This window comes from Camelina sativa, chromosome 15 (genome assembly GCF_030686135.1).
Source record: "Camelina sativa cultivar CO46 ecotype springtype chromosome 15, ASM3068613v1".
Classification (NCBI taxonomy): domain Eukaryota; kingdom Viridiplantae; phylum Streptophyta; class Magnoliopsida; order Brassicales; family Brassicaceae; genus Camelina; species Camelina sativa.
The window spans coordinates 7863544-7876841 of NC_141894.1; the positions used below are offsets into that span (position 1 = coordinate 7863544).

The 13298-nt window shown below is 37.1% G+C and overlaps 4 protein-coding genes across 5 annotated transcripts; 3 read left to right on the top strand and 1 right to left on the bottom strand.

Moving 5' to 3' along the window:
• The first annotated feature begins 1282 nt into the window (after positions 1 to 1282).
• On the top strand, positions 1283 to 2874 carry LOC104746005 (RING-H2 finger protein ATL2). Its single transcript, XM_010467394.3, has one exon. The coding sequence runs from the start codon at positions 1584 to 1586 to the stop codon at positions 2502 to 2504; it is 921 nt and encodes a 306-aa protein (XP_010465696.1). The 5' UTR covers positions 1283 to 1583; the 3' UTR covers positions 2505 to 2874.
• A 1005-nt stretch (positions 2875 to 3879) lies between these two features.
• On the bottom strand, positions 3880 to 7960 carry LOC104746006 (condensin-2 complex subunit H2). 2 transcript variants are annotated; one of them, XM_087488447.1, is made up of 12 exons: positions 7250 to 7825; positions 7054 to 7153; positions 6855 to 6911; positions 6491 to 6597; positions 6264 to 6406; positions 5760 to 6177; positions 5481 to 5656; positions 5244 to 5408; positions 5061 to 5159; positions 4823 to 4924; positions 4570 to 4725; positions 3880 to 4489 (listed from the first exon to the last, which is right to left on the bottom strand). In XM_087488447.1, exons 6-12 carry the CDS (start codon positions 5878 to 5880, stop codon positions 4106 to 4108), a joined length of 1203 nt encoding a protein of 400 aa, XP_087344573.1. In that variant the 5' UTR covers positions 5881 to 6177; positions 6264 to 6406; positions 6491 to 6597; positions 6855 to 6911; positions 7054 to 7153; positions 7250 to 7825; the 3' UTR covers positions 3880 to 4105. The 2 variants fall into 2 exon arrangements, with proteins under 2 accessions (XP_087344573.1, XP_010465697.1); XM_010467395.2 differs by lacking the exon at positions 6855 to 6911 and having other exon boundaries at positions 7250 to 7960.
• Positions 7961 to 8328: 368 nt separating this feature from the next.
• Positions 8329 to 10638, top strand: LOC104746008 (uncharacterized). Its single transcript, XM_010467396.3, has 2 exons — positions 8329 to 9829; positions 10240 to 10638. The coding sequence occupies exons 1-2, from the start codon at positions 8591 to 8593 to the stop codon at positions 10411 to 10413; spliced, it is 1413 nt and encodes a 470-aa protein (XP_010465698.2). The 5' UTR covers positions 8329 to 8590; the 3' UTR covers positions 10414 to 10638.
• Positions 10639 to 11155: 517 nt separating this feature from the next.
• LOC104746009 (ethylene-responsive transcription factor RAP2-3) lies at positions 11156 to 12757 on the top strand. The gene is made up of 2 exons (XM_010467397.2): positions 11156 to 11606; positions 11891 to 12757. Exons 1-2 carry the CDS (start codon positions 11447 to 11449, stop codon positions 12487 to 12489), a joined length of 759 nt encoding a protein of 252 aa, XP_010465699.1. The 5' UTR covers positions 11156 to 11446; the 3' UTR covers positions 12490 to 12757.
• The last annotated feature ends 541 nt before the right edge of the window (positions 12758 to 13298 follow it).

Below are 13298 nucleotides of genomic sequence, written 5' to 3' on the forward strand. Positions count from 1 at the left end.
AGAAAGTAAAAAAATGTCAATATGAGAGAATGGGAGAATGCTTATTTATATGATAAGAATTGATGGAAGTTACATATAGAATTATTGGAGTTACAAATATAATTTATTGTGTTTGACTAAAATTGAGTGGTGGAAAAGATTTAATGCATAATTTATTTTATTTTCAGTTATAATTTTATTTTAATGTATGAGTTAAATGTATTGTGTTAATTGGGTATTAAATATTATTTAAAGTAATCAAACAATTAGAAAGCAAATAAAAAGAAATAAAATAATTAGAAAGCACTAAATGAAAATCAACCATTAAAGAGAGACCAAAACCTTACTTTTATGTATATGATTTCTCTATAAATTATTGAATTTGAATGTAATCATTCAAATTTTTTACAATAAATCTATATCTCATTAACACATTTTAAATTTTAAATTATGGTCAGTTTAAAAGAAAAGTTAGACTATATTATTATCACAAATAAAGAATTTATAGTATTGTTTTCTTATTTTAACATTTCATTTATTTTACATAATTAATTTTTATTTATTTAAATTCTCTACTAATTATAGGTGACATAAATATGGACTAAATGAATATTTTAAGTTTATTGTAAAATTAAAAAATAATGTTATTTAGGTGGCAGAACGAGAAGAGATGAAAGTTAACTTTATAGATATAGATTTACTTTCAATTTTTTTGTTTAAAATATTATAGATACAATTACATAAAATTTGTTTTATTCTACCATGAATTTAAAATTTACTTCCATTCTAAAACTCATTAACACATTTGAAAATTTAAATTATGGTCAGTTTAAAAGAAAAGTTAAAATATATTATTATCACTAATAAAGAATTTATAGTATTATTTTCTTATTTTAACATTTTATTTATTTTACATAATTAGTTTTTTTATTTAAACTCTCTATTAATTATATCAAACATAAATATTGACTAAATTAATATCTTAAGTTTTTATTTCCATTCTAAAACTCATTAACATATTTGAAATTTTAAATTATGGTCAATTTAAAAAAACTTAAGTTATATTATTATCACAAATAAAGAATTTATAGTATTGTTTTCTTATTTTAACATTTCATTTATTTTATATAATTAATTTATTATTTATTTAAACTTTCTATTAATTATAGATGACATAAATATGGACTAAATAAATATTTTAAGTTTATGTTAAAGTTAAAAAAAATAGGGTTGTTTAGGTGGCAGAGAAGAGAAGAAAGCTAACTTTATAAATATAGATTTATTATACTTAACCTATGGTAAATTGTTGTTCTTTCTTTTTTTGTACATATCAAATTGAACCGAAACCGGTTAAATCCCAATTTCCCTGTAAAAATGGCGTAAGAGGGTAGAAAGGTCAAAAGAGATTACTGGTGAGAGTCAACGTTGGTGTCGTCTTGCAATTTCCCAATAATTAGAGTGCACTTTCGCACGAAGCTCCCTTGTCTCGTCCCATTAACTTTACTCAAATACCAAATCTTTCATTCAATCACCTTCTTCTTCTTCTTCCTTCACTAGTTGACTCTCTCTGAATCATCTCTCACTCATCCACCACCCAAGAAACAATGAACACCAACGACCCGGATCCGCTTCCATTAGGCAGACGCGGAGACGACTTCTCCGGTTCAAAAACGTACGCCATGAGCGGCAAAATCATGCTTAGCGCAATAGTCATCCTCTTCTTCGTCGTCATTTTAATGGTCTTCCTCCATCTCTACGCCCGTTGGTATCTCCTCCGTGCTCGTAGACGTCATCTCCGTCGTCGTAGCCGTAACCGCCGCGCTACTACTATGGTTTTCTTCACCGCTGATCCTTCCGCCGCTTCTTCCGTCGTCGCTTCACGCGGACTCGATCCTAATGTCATTAAATCTCTCCCCGTTTTCACGTTTTCCGACGAGACTCGTGATAAAGACCCGATCGAATGCGCCGTTTGTTTGTCGGAGTTCGAAGAGAACGAAACGGGTCGGGTTTTGCCCAATTGCAAACACACGTTTCATGTTGAGTGTATCGATATGTGGTTTCATTCTCATTCCACTTGTCCTCTTTGTCGCTCTCTCGTTGAGCCTCTCTCCAGGAATGAATTGACGGCGGTGACGGCGGCGGCGGAGGAGCAAGTTGTGATTGCGATTGATTCTGACCCGGTGGTAACTGAACCGGGTTCTAGCTCCGGGTTGAGGTGCGAGCCAAGTGGATCTGGATCTTCTCCGACGACGGCGGATAATTCCGGGAGAAAACCGGCGGCGATTATGGTTCCGAGGAGGAACTTTAGCGAGTTAGAAGCCGAGTTGACTCGGAGAGACTCGCCGGCGAGTAACTCGTTTAGATCGCCGATGAGTCGGATGCTATCTTTCACTAGGATGTTGAGTCGAGATAGAAGAAGCGCTTCGTCTCCTATTTCAGGAGCTCCGCCGGTATCTCCGTCGTTGAGCTGCCGGATACCGGTGACCGAGTCGGATATCGAGCGGGGTGTAGAGGAGACTCGTTGAATTTGCTACGTGGTCGTGTGTGATTGGTTCGTGATACTCACCGTGAGTAGAAAGTTAAAAAGTTAATATTATTACAACAAACAAGTAATGTGATAAGTCAAACAGGCTTTTGTCTAGGTGTTGAAAGTTTCAGCGCAAGTGGAGACACGTGGCGTAATCTAAGCTTTCAGCGAATCAATATCCACCGTTTATTATAATTAGATTAGAAAGATTTGTTTTGACGATGTACAAAAGTCCTCAGCCGTCTCAACGTATTAATCAATTTACATTTATTAGTATTATTTTCCCCATCTCTTTACACTCTTTTGTAATACTGCCACCAATTCAATTCAATGGTCATAATATTATAAACTCATAATTATTATTGAAATTTTGAAACTCATACTTAATACAATTAGTTTACAACGAGTAATTAACTAACACTCTGGAGCAAGTTTATAAGTGCTCAACACGACTGTGACTTCCTAGTTTTGACTCCCTAATCATATATGTAATTATTTCACCTCGTTACTACTATATATTAATATCATTTTCAGTCTTGTCCATTGGTCTGTTTGATATTTTTAATGTATTGATGAAATATGATGACTCTTGGTATCTCTACGCGTCATTTGGACCAAGTCTTATGCCTCCTAACCACAACACAACGTGATGTTAAAATAATGTATATGTTGCAACTAATTCATGTTAACAACAAAGTGGAGTAACAAGTTAACAACTCGCACTATCTCCAAACTCCAAGTCTCCAATCATTAATTTCTTTACTTAATTATTAAAAAAATACTTGTAACACAACACGTTGCTGTTCGTGATTTTCTTTAAGATGTATGCGTGAATAAATTCAGGTTTTGATTAAGCCTAAAAACTATACATAAACCACTAACTATTAGTTAAAGGTTTGGCAAAGCTACAATAGGAAGACGTAAATGAAGGGCAAATTAGGTACGTGCATATGTTATCTCATACAAGTAGAAGACAAAAAATCAACAGAGTACAACAATTTCGTGGAACTTTCGATTGTCAATTAGATGACGCAAAAGTCTTTTGTTGCTTTCGCAAAGATCCAATAGTCCAAAAATAGTGTAGAAAAAGGAATTAACATGTTGATAGATAGACTCATTTGGAATGTTTCTTTCTTTTTATATACTTTTTTATACTGTATAGCAACGTCTTATGTTTCTTCTCAATTTGTACTACTATATCCTACTTTTTAAAAAGATATATCTACTAGCTGTAAATTATTCTTCATAAGTGACAAAATGTGATGAAATAAGTAACGTAAATATCCACAAGTGAGGATATATTGAAATTGATAGTTAGATGCAATTAGTTTTATATAACTTGGTGGATATATTTACTTGTTCTCACGATTAGATTATCTTTAAAAAATTCACTCTTATGAACAAATCTTAAACATCCGAATTTATCAAAATTTCCACAAGCACTCTCTCTCTTTCTAATATGTTAAAAGACAGACCTTCGAAAGTGGAATTTTCATAGTGATTACAACATATGCTACTTCTGGCAATGCCTTCATTGATTATAACTTACACAAACGAACAGTTACAGAGTTAAATCCCATACCTAACTACACAGTCTAATTATTTCCCCAAAGACTTTTCCACTGAAGAAACTTCAGTTACCTCAGCTGCTACGTCTTCAGATCGACCCTTCCGTCTCTTCTTACTGTTAGGTGTGCATCTTGTGCCGACAGTGTTGATCTTTGAGATCTTTAGCGAGACTTTCCGTGTCGTCTGGCTTGAGACAGAACATGTGTTTTGCCTCTTTGGTGGTGGTGACTCGGGAGATTTGCCTTTGGTTATTGGTGACTTAGCTCGTTTCCGGGGTAAATTCATTGCTCGTTTACCAGTCTCTCTGTTACGATTCTTGAGCAACCGAACACTGAAAGGTTTAACTGCTGTATAACACATTGGTTCGTTTGTGGAGTTCCCAGGTTTTTCCAGATCAACGTCTCCATTGTTCACCTGTGCAAAAACCATACTTCAAATGTTGAATTCATGTTTGGTCAACAGACATAATTGGTATCCATCCCCCCGTGACTTACCAACTGGAGAAGCGCAGAGAAAGCCCGAGCTACGTCGTGCTTTTCTTGACCTTTCATGAGATCGGTAAAGGTCTCCACGTTTCCACTCTCTTCAACAGTCAGTTTGTTTATAATCCTTTCTCCATATTCTTGAATGTCAAATGGAGGGTGTAGCTCCTGATTCATAGAAAAACAACAACCAGAGGATATAGAAAATGCATTAGATATCTGACTTCAAGTGAATGGTCACAGAAACTAGGATAACGTATATTACTTGTTCTTCTAGGTTTTGCTCAATTTTATGTTTCCACGTTGAAACCCGAGCAGCCAGATCCGTTTGCTTCTCACTTTTAGCTATGTTAGCAAGAAGAGCATCCTACAACAACAAAAAAAGACGAACATTTGAGCTTCCATAAGAAAACAGAGCTAAAACCTAACTCGGTCTACTGATAGCTGACAAAAGTACATGAAAATTGTACATCTGATGTATAAAATCAAACCAATGTAGTTACCAAGTGTGAGCGGCAAAGATCTTCCAAGCTTTCTTGACAATTTGATTCGTCGTTTCCAAATCCATCGTAGTTGTGAAACTCAGCAGCTCCACCATCATTCTGCATTTTTAAGTTCAAATGAGCGGATACGCATTCCATATATTTCGACCAAAATATATGGAATGAACGGATGAAACTACCCACCGTATTGAGAACATCTTCAGCCATGAACGGATGTTCTGGATCATCACCATCATGATCCCCAAAATCATGGAAGTCGCCATTATTGGCTTCATCATGGTTATCCTGATCGTTATTGCCGTTAGCACCACACGGCTGGTTTCCTCCATTCACAAGCATCTCTCGAAGCTGACATCAAAACTATCAGTTTTTTTTGTGTTGCATTACAATATTATATGAAAGGTATGGAGAAACACAGACCTTCTCGTAATAGGGGATGTCTTGTGATTCTTGCTCGTCTTTCCTCGCAGAACCTCGCATCTTCCAAATTCCAATAAGCTCTGAACTGATGGGACCATTGGGTCTAGCGAGAGGAAACATGGCAGTCATATGGTCCTTGGGAAGAAAGTTCCATTCAATCTTTTTGAATTTTTTTACTGCTCAAGAAATAAAGAAGAGCATGAACTACAGAAGTAAGACGCAGATCGAAAGATATAGCTTCAGATATTAATTAAAAAAAACCATAAGCCATTTCCCAACCTTTTTTGAAAGGCTTCACTTTCAGCTTCCCTGGTTCATAGGGATTCAATGGCTTCCATGGATCATCTTCATCAGCATCTGTATCACTAAAATCCATGGTTCCTCCATATTCATTATCCATGTCAAAACCATGATCATTGTCTTCAAAAACAGGAGGCTGAGACTCTTGCTCACAATTTTGAACATTGGGACCATTCCCAGATATTGGGGACAAGTTGACATTAGTGCCCTGATTCTTGCTAACAGATGACTTACGAGCACTTCCTCCAGAACGTCCTATAGATTTACGTACTGAGCTGCCTCTGTGAGCACTGTTCTTTCCTTTACCAGCATAGTTATCACCTAAAAATTCATTCACCGCTACAGCATCACATGGGTCTAATAGAATAAAATCCCGGTACAGATGTGTAGTTGCCAACTGCAAGACATGAAAGTTAAAAGAGAGTTTAATCCCCAAGCTCTTCTGTTTTTCGATGCTCTAAGAGATGGAAGAACATGCTATACCAGATAGGATTCCAATTCTCCTCCGTCACCACTAGTATCCAAACAGTCACCTTCAATAACAACTAGATTCGCCGGAGGCTTGACAAAGTGATTTGGACAGGCATCCCCCACAACCGAGCTGTCCAAGCTATTCTTTGGGTCCACTATTTAATAAACAATATCTAGATCAGGAATCCGCTCTCTTGAGTGGTAGATGGATAAAATGATAACTTTCAGAACTTGCTTACCTGGGATGTCATCTACATTCCAGAAGAGATCATTTTCTTCTTCATCAACATGATGCGAGGAGCTTGCCCCAGCCTCATTTGATGTATCTTTCGACTGTTCTTGCTCTCTATTTTTAAAAAAACAAGAACAGTTGACTAATCAGAGAACTTTTTTAATATATATCTTTTACAATACTGTGATAAACCGCCTTTGTTTGATTGAGATAACATGGTCACAACGATTAGCTTTCTAGAGTACATAGTTACTTCATGAATTGCATGACGAAAATGATGTAAATTTCTACTGAGTAAATAAGGTGACGATTAGGAACTCAGAATACAAAGAAAGTATGAATCCCATCAAGTCACAGCTTAGACACAGCACCTTTATAGAAAATAATTCCTTTTCTAGGAGCAACCCATGGTATAAATTCAATTACATCTGTGAACACAAAACAAAACCCATACACATAGAGAAAGATGAAATGGAAGTTAGCCCCTAAACCCTGAGATGCTTGGAGTATCTAACACAAGTACTAATTTTTTTTATCCTATTCGAGGAGATAAAAAGAAAAAGGTCTAACCTTTGCTTCGATAGAAACTCCAAAGTACGCAGAACCAAATTATACAAGTATTCGACTTTCTTACTGTAAACCTGAACCGAACCCTGAAGAAGCAAAGCAGCTACAAGAACACAAAAATGGAAACCCCCAATTCTCAATTACCCTAAAAAGGGAATAACTTGAAATCAAACTGAGAAAAGTTCTGAAATCCACAAACCTTCAGCGAAATTCACAGGAATCTGCCCATCTTCTTCATTTCCAGTGATTTCTCCGGTACAAATTTTGAGAAGGTACTCTTCTAGCTTCTCCGACAAATCAACTTCCCAATTAGCCACCAAATCCCTCTCCGGCTGTACTGTGTGAATCCTCTCACCACGGACTCCACCACCGCCACCGCCACCGCCACCGCCGTGGCTTGTCATTCTATGTGAAGACGCACGGAATATAAGCTTTTGTATGGAGAGATTTGGTAATTCATACCCTTAATCCCAAAACCCCCAAAAAGGAAAAGGCTGAAACCCTAAAAGCTGTGAATTGGGAGATTCCAACTAAAAATGCGAAATTTCCACAAAAAAAAAAATCTCAGATTTTCAAGTGAAATTTGAGAAATTTTGCTGGGAAACGAAGAGAATGTACGATCTAACACGACACAAAATTCAAGTAATTAGTGAAGAAGATAGAAGGAACTGTGTGAGAAGAGAGAGAGAGAGATTGGGGAAAGAGAGAGAGATACGAAAACGAAATATTTTGTCTTCTCTAGATTTTCCCGCTCCTCATCAATTTGCATAATAGTATTACTTTTAGGCCTATGGGCTTTCTTTTAAAGCCCAATAAAACCCCCACTTGTGTTACTTCGGTCGGAACCGGAAGTATTCTGATGATGATGAAACATTGAAACTGATGTAAGTAACCATCCTATTTTGGGTTACTTACATCAGTTTAAGAGAGTCATTAGTCATTAGGTCTACTAATTAGAGCAAGAGGAGGAGCACTATCAAAAATTCAAAATCATGTCATTTAAGAGAGTCGTACAAACCTTTACTATGGCTGATATGAGTATTTTTGCCATCTGATAATCTTCTGTGAAATATACTAAAACTGATCGAATTTTAATTAAATCTGAGATAATTGGGAACTTATAATGAGCCATTGATTGAAGGCAAATAAACCATTTCTGCATCTATCTTCAAAGCAAGATATTTCTATTTAGAGAAACCTCAAGCTTAAAAGGTGAAAAGAAGACATAGAACAAAAAAATCGGATAAGTTAAACATCTTAATCAACAAATATGGGGGTGAATTGAATGAAAATTTAAAATAAGAGGGACCTTTCTGTAAAGTTTTATTTTATTCTCCCCCCTTCGTTGGCTCTTGGAGTCTGAACATCAACATCAAAGAGATCTCTAGATTGCTCGTGGTGGATTCGAAGAATCTCTCACGGTCGGTTCTTAACAACGGATCAAGCTCTCTAATCATCTCCCCAAATCTGCGTTAGTATCATCTGATCCATCGAGCATTTCGCTTTTTTTATCCTTAATTTTACTTTTTTTGAAGAAATCATGAATTCGAACTTCGGGAAGAGATCATCCGGATCAAACAATAGCTTCGATTTCGATCTAGGACTCGGATCAAGCCAAGGTAAACCTCTGAATGGCCAGAAGAGCCAAACGTCTTCTTATTCAAGCTCAAATTCGCAGCCGAGACCTGCGCGGCAGCCTGGTAAGCCTTCGTGGACGCATCAACCCGCTCCGAAGCAGACTACGATCCGATCCGAGATCGGAAGTGGTCCGACTTCGATGGTTGGTGATATTCACGGTAAGACGTGGAGTTCAGCTTCGGGATCGGGATCGGGTTCAGGTTCGGGTATTGGGATTGTGAATAAGGATCCTAGTTTGTTCGGAGATCTGGTTGGTTCTGCGATAGGTCAAGGTAAATCTAATAGAAACGTGCCGTTGAAGAATGCACCGCCTGTTTCGAATAAGAGTGCTTACTCTATGGGGAATTTGGCTGATTCGTTGCCCAAATCGGGTACTTCGATGAGACCTGGTGGTGGTATGGGTTATAATAGTAGTAATCCGAGTGGTTTTTCAGGTGGTTACGGTGGTGTTAAGACGACTCCAAATCTTGGAGGAGGTCCTTCAATGAAAAATATGTCTGGTGGGAATATGAGTGGGTCTGGTGTTCCTTTGAATAATGATCCCTTTGGTTCTTTGGTTGGTTTTGGATCAAAATCATCAGCAAAGGTTAACAACAATGCACAGAGCGATGCTTTTAAGAAGCCGAACCCGAATGGTAGCGGTTTCGCGGGGTCGACCACTCAAAACAATGACTTTGGTGATTTCCAGAATGCTGCGAAATCAAACACGTTCTCATCAGGCGGGTTTACGAGTAGCTTTAATGCTTCAAGTGGTCCTCAGTCTTCGAGTGTGAATGATGATGATCCATTAGGAATGTTTACTAGTTCCAATTCCTCAGCTGCAGCAGCGGCTACACCACAGAGTGAAGATTGGGGGTTTGAAAGTTTTGACGGTGGGGCTGATTCTGGTGGCGGTTCTACTACTGAGCTTGATGGTTTGCCGCCACCTCCACCTGGTGTATCTGCTACATCAGCTAAGAGCAAGGGTATTGATAACCAGAGGCAAGGTCAGTATGCTGATGCTATAAAGTGGCTCTCTTGGGCTGTGATTCTTATGGATAAAGCTGGTGATGAAGCTGGTTCAGCTGAGGTTCTTTCAACAAGGGCTTCGTGTTACAAAGAAGTTGGAGAGTATAAGAAGGCTGTTGCCGACTGTACAAAGGTATGTTAAGAAAGGCACATTTTTCTTTGGATCCATCATATGGTTCATATGATTCTTATCTCAGACCCTTAGTTTCATCCATATAACAATTCTCTACTTGTATGAGTTGTAGATGTATTGGAATTAGCTAGGGGGTTAAGGGCTTGATATTGAAAGAGTTTCTAGGTATATGAAACTTGACAATATGAGATACGAGTTAGAAATACTGTGCAAGTATAGAAGTTATAGAGTCTTGCTTTGTAGGAAAAATATCATACACCAGAACAATTCATCCTAGCTAGTTGATTGGTTGTTATGCTCCATAGATGGGTTGTTGTGGACTGAAAACAAAACCAACATCTTGAGTTCATGATTAGATCTTCACAGATATTATTTTCTTCTTTTCACTTTGAAAACGTACGTGATTGCAGGTAATTGATCACGACAAGAAGAATGTGACCATTCTGGTTCAACGAGCACTTTTATACGAGAGCATGGAGAAATACAAACTCGGAGCTGAAGACCTAAGGATGGTTCTAAAGATCGATCCTGGGAATAGAATCGCTAGAAGCACAGTTCACCGCCTAGCCAAAATGGCTGAATGATCCTCCATATATAACGATATATACTTTTCAAAGAAAAACCCTTCAAAATCTCTTATAATCCTTGTCATTACTTTTGCTTAATACGGTTTCGTCTCTCGTCCATGGAACATGAGTGTGTGTATTTTTTTTCTGGGGAGTTTTATTGGTTCGTCTATAATGGGTCATAAGTGTATTTTTTTTTTTGGAACAGTGCATTATATATATGCTGTTGATTTTCTGCTTAAATTTATCATGAAAATGTTTGGACATCAATGTTTTATGAACATCGGTACAAGCTCGTGGGTATATATATAGTCTTCAAGTTTATGGTGAATGAAATGCCACAGACAACTCGTAAACGAGAACCTTACTTATGATACGCTAACTGCATGACGCTCGTGAGACTTGTAACGCTTATTACACAAATTAATATTGGTATCAAATTATACGTTTAGGATGAGCTTGATTTTTTTTTTTTTTCTCGTCCGTCTATGAGATTCCATTTTTTGTCAACTATGGCTACTAGTATTAAATTTATTTGTATAGCTCAACTAATAGTACAAAACTCTCAAGTCTAATGAAGCATACATTAAATTATACTAATATTTTCCCTCAGATAAATATTCGTATTGAGAAAAGGATAGAATACTGAGATTACGTGTATTGATAATTGAAAGCATTGATTACCCGACGACGCTCGTGGACGCAACACTCCGAATACCGATTAAATAAACTAATGACACTTTCTCTTACGTTATGTTTTGAGAGAAGCCAAATGAAGAAAAAAAAGCTTACTGATAATTTTGTCGTTACGTGGTGGATTTAGCCTGAAAATTTGTTGTAACCGTCATGTATCAAGGAACATAGAAACTATGCGAATTATTATTATACTACAGTAACTATATAAAGTAATTTAATTTCACTGCATTATAAAAAAAATAAAACCAAAAAGGCATTTATTCTGGTTGGGGCCTATAAAATGCATTTCACCTGCACCATAGCAAAAACCTCCTCTTGAAACCCAAAAAAATAAAACAAAACAGAGAGAAGAAAAATGTGTGGCGGTGCTATTATTTCCGATTTTGCCCCTCTCGTCACCAAGGCCAAGGGTCGTAAACTCACGGCGGAGGAACTCTGGTCAGAGCTCGATGTTTCCGCTGGTGACAACTTCTGGGGTTTCGATTCCACCTCCAAGTTTCACCCCACCAACCAAGGTACTCTCTACTTTTACAGTTTTACTCCTCTCTCTCTCTCTCTCAATCAATCATAAAAAAAATCACACAAAAAAAAATATTGAGGAGTATAAACTTTTTCATATAGATAATATTTACTAGAAGATTAAATGATGATGATTAGGGATTTTTTTTTTTTTTGGTGAGGAAATGGTTAGGGATTTTTAAAGTGTGTATTTGGTTATTTATTAGGATTATTTAATGATCTGTGGGGTTAAAACTGTAATTTTTGAAACTTTGGGGAATCCTATGTATATTTTTTGAAGTTAACGTGAAAGAGGAGGCGGCGAAGAAGGAGCCGGCGACGACGGAGAAGCGGAGGAAGAGGAAGAATGTTTACAGAGGGATAAGGAAGCGTCCATGGGGGAAATGGGCGGCGGAGATTCGAGATCCACGAAAAGGTGTCAGAGTCTGGCTTGGGACGTTCAACACGGCGGAGGAAGCTGCCGTGGCTTACGACGTAGCGGCGAAGCGGATCCGTGGTGACAAAGCCAAGCTCAACTTCCCAGATCTGACTCATCATCCTCCTCCTCCTCCTCTTCCTCCGCAGGTGTTGTCATCACCCTCCGTGTCATTAACTGATCATCAGCCTCCGGCGAAGAAGCTGTGCGTTGTATCTCAGAGCGAGTTATTAACTCAGCCGAGTTACCCGGTGGAGTGCGTTGGATTTGGAAACGGGGACGAGTTGCAGAATCCGAGTTATGGGTTTGAGACTGATTACGATCTGAAACAGCAGATATCGAGCTTGGAGTCGTTCCTTGAGCTGGACGCTACCACGGCGGATGAGCAGCTGAGTCGACTCGATGAGTCGGTTTCAGAGGTGGATATGTGGATGCTTGATGATGTCATCGCGTCGTATGAATGAAATTAAAGTAATAAGTAAAAAACAAAAACAAAAATGAAATAAATGTTATGTATCAGCCGTTACTTGTTTAGCTTTTTACCGTTACATGATGCAACTGCTGCTGATGATGTCTGGGTGGTGTAATGTTGTGACTCAAATCGTGCGTTATATTTCGGTTTGTGGTATTGTTATTCTCTCTATTATGGAAAACCTTACATAGTGTGTAATGTAAATATAGATTTGTAATAACAACTTTTAAACACACAGCTATGTATTTTTTGTTTACTCATTGGTACAATCTTCGTAGATTTTCAGCTATTGTTTACTCTTGTCTCTTGGTCTTATTAATATAGGTTATATAAATATATAATATAGGATATAGGTTATCAAAACAAAGAGAGAATAGTTTTTATTGAAAAAGGTGATGATATATTAGTAGAAGTGACAAATTAGCAGCCTTTTAGTATTTTTTTTTTCCCGGTTCTTTATTATATAGTAATACGTAGTTACGTATTATTCTCGTCTGTGTATGAAAAAGGTTGTATGATGATTTATGAGTAATTCTTCTTTTTCTTCAATCAATTTATATACATCTTTACTGGAAAAGGTCTCTTCCGTTACTCTTATGGAAAATTGGAATTTTGAAATATCTTGATTTAAAACCTTCGTTTCAAAAAAAATGATAGCAACAACTTACAAATGAAAAAAAACATAGAAGATAGCCATTAGCCAACCTCAATCCGATTAGAACTATCGGCAAAATAGATTGGACTAACAGACCAAAAAAAAGAAAAGAAAAATAACTTACACACATCAAATTAGAAGTTTGT

Excerpts from the sequence above, each read along its gene's own strand:
- LOC104746005 (XM_010467394.3), top strand. The coding sequence starts at position 1,584 with ATGAACACCAACGACCCGGATCCGCTTCCATTAGGCAGACGCGGAGAC.
- LOC104746006 (XM_010467395.2), bottom strand. The coding sequence starts at position 7,454 with ATGACAAGCCACGGCGGTGGCGGTGGCGGTGGCGGTGGTGGAGTCCGT. Across the intron at positions 5,409-5,480 it reads ACATCCCCTATTACGAGAAG|CTTCGAGAGATGCTTGTGAA; the intron begins GTCTGTGTTTCT and ends TTTTGATGTCAG. Across the intron at positions 5,160-5,243 it reads CTGAAGATGTTCTCAATACG|AATGATGGTGGAGCTGCTGA; the intron begins GTGGGTAGTTTC and ends TTAAAAATGCAG.
- LOC104746008 (XM_010467396.3), top strand. The coding sequence starts at position 8,591 with ATGAATTCGAACTTCGGGAAGAGATCATCCGGATCAAACAATAGCTTC. Across the intron at positions 9,830-10,239 it reads CTGTTGCCGACTGTACAAAG|GTAATTGATCACGACAAGAA; the intron begins GTATGTTAAGAA and ends ACGTGATTGCAG.
- LOC104746009 (XM_010467397.2), top strand. The coding sequence starts at position 11,447 with ATGTGTGGCGGTGCTATTATTTCCGATTTTGCCCCTCTCGTCACCAAG. Across the intron at positions 11,607-11,890 it reads GTTTCACCCCACCAACCAAG|TTAACGTGAAAGAGGAGGCG; the intron begins GTACTCTCTACT and ends TATTTTTTGAAG.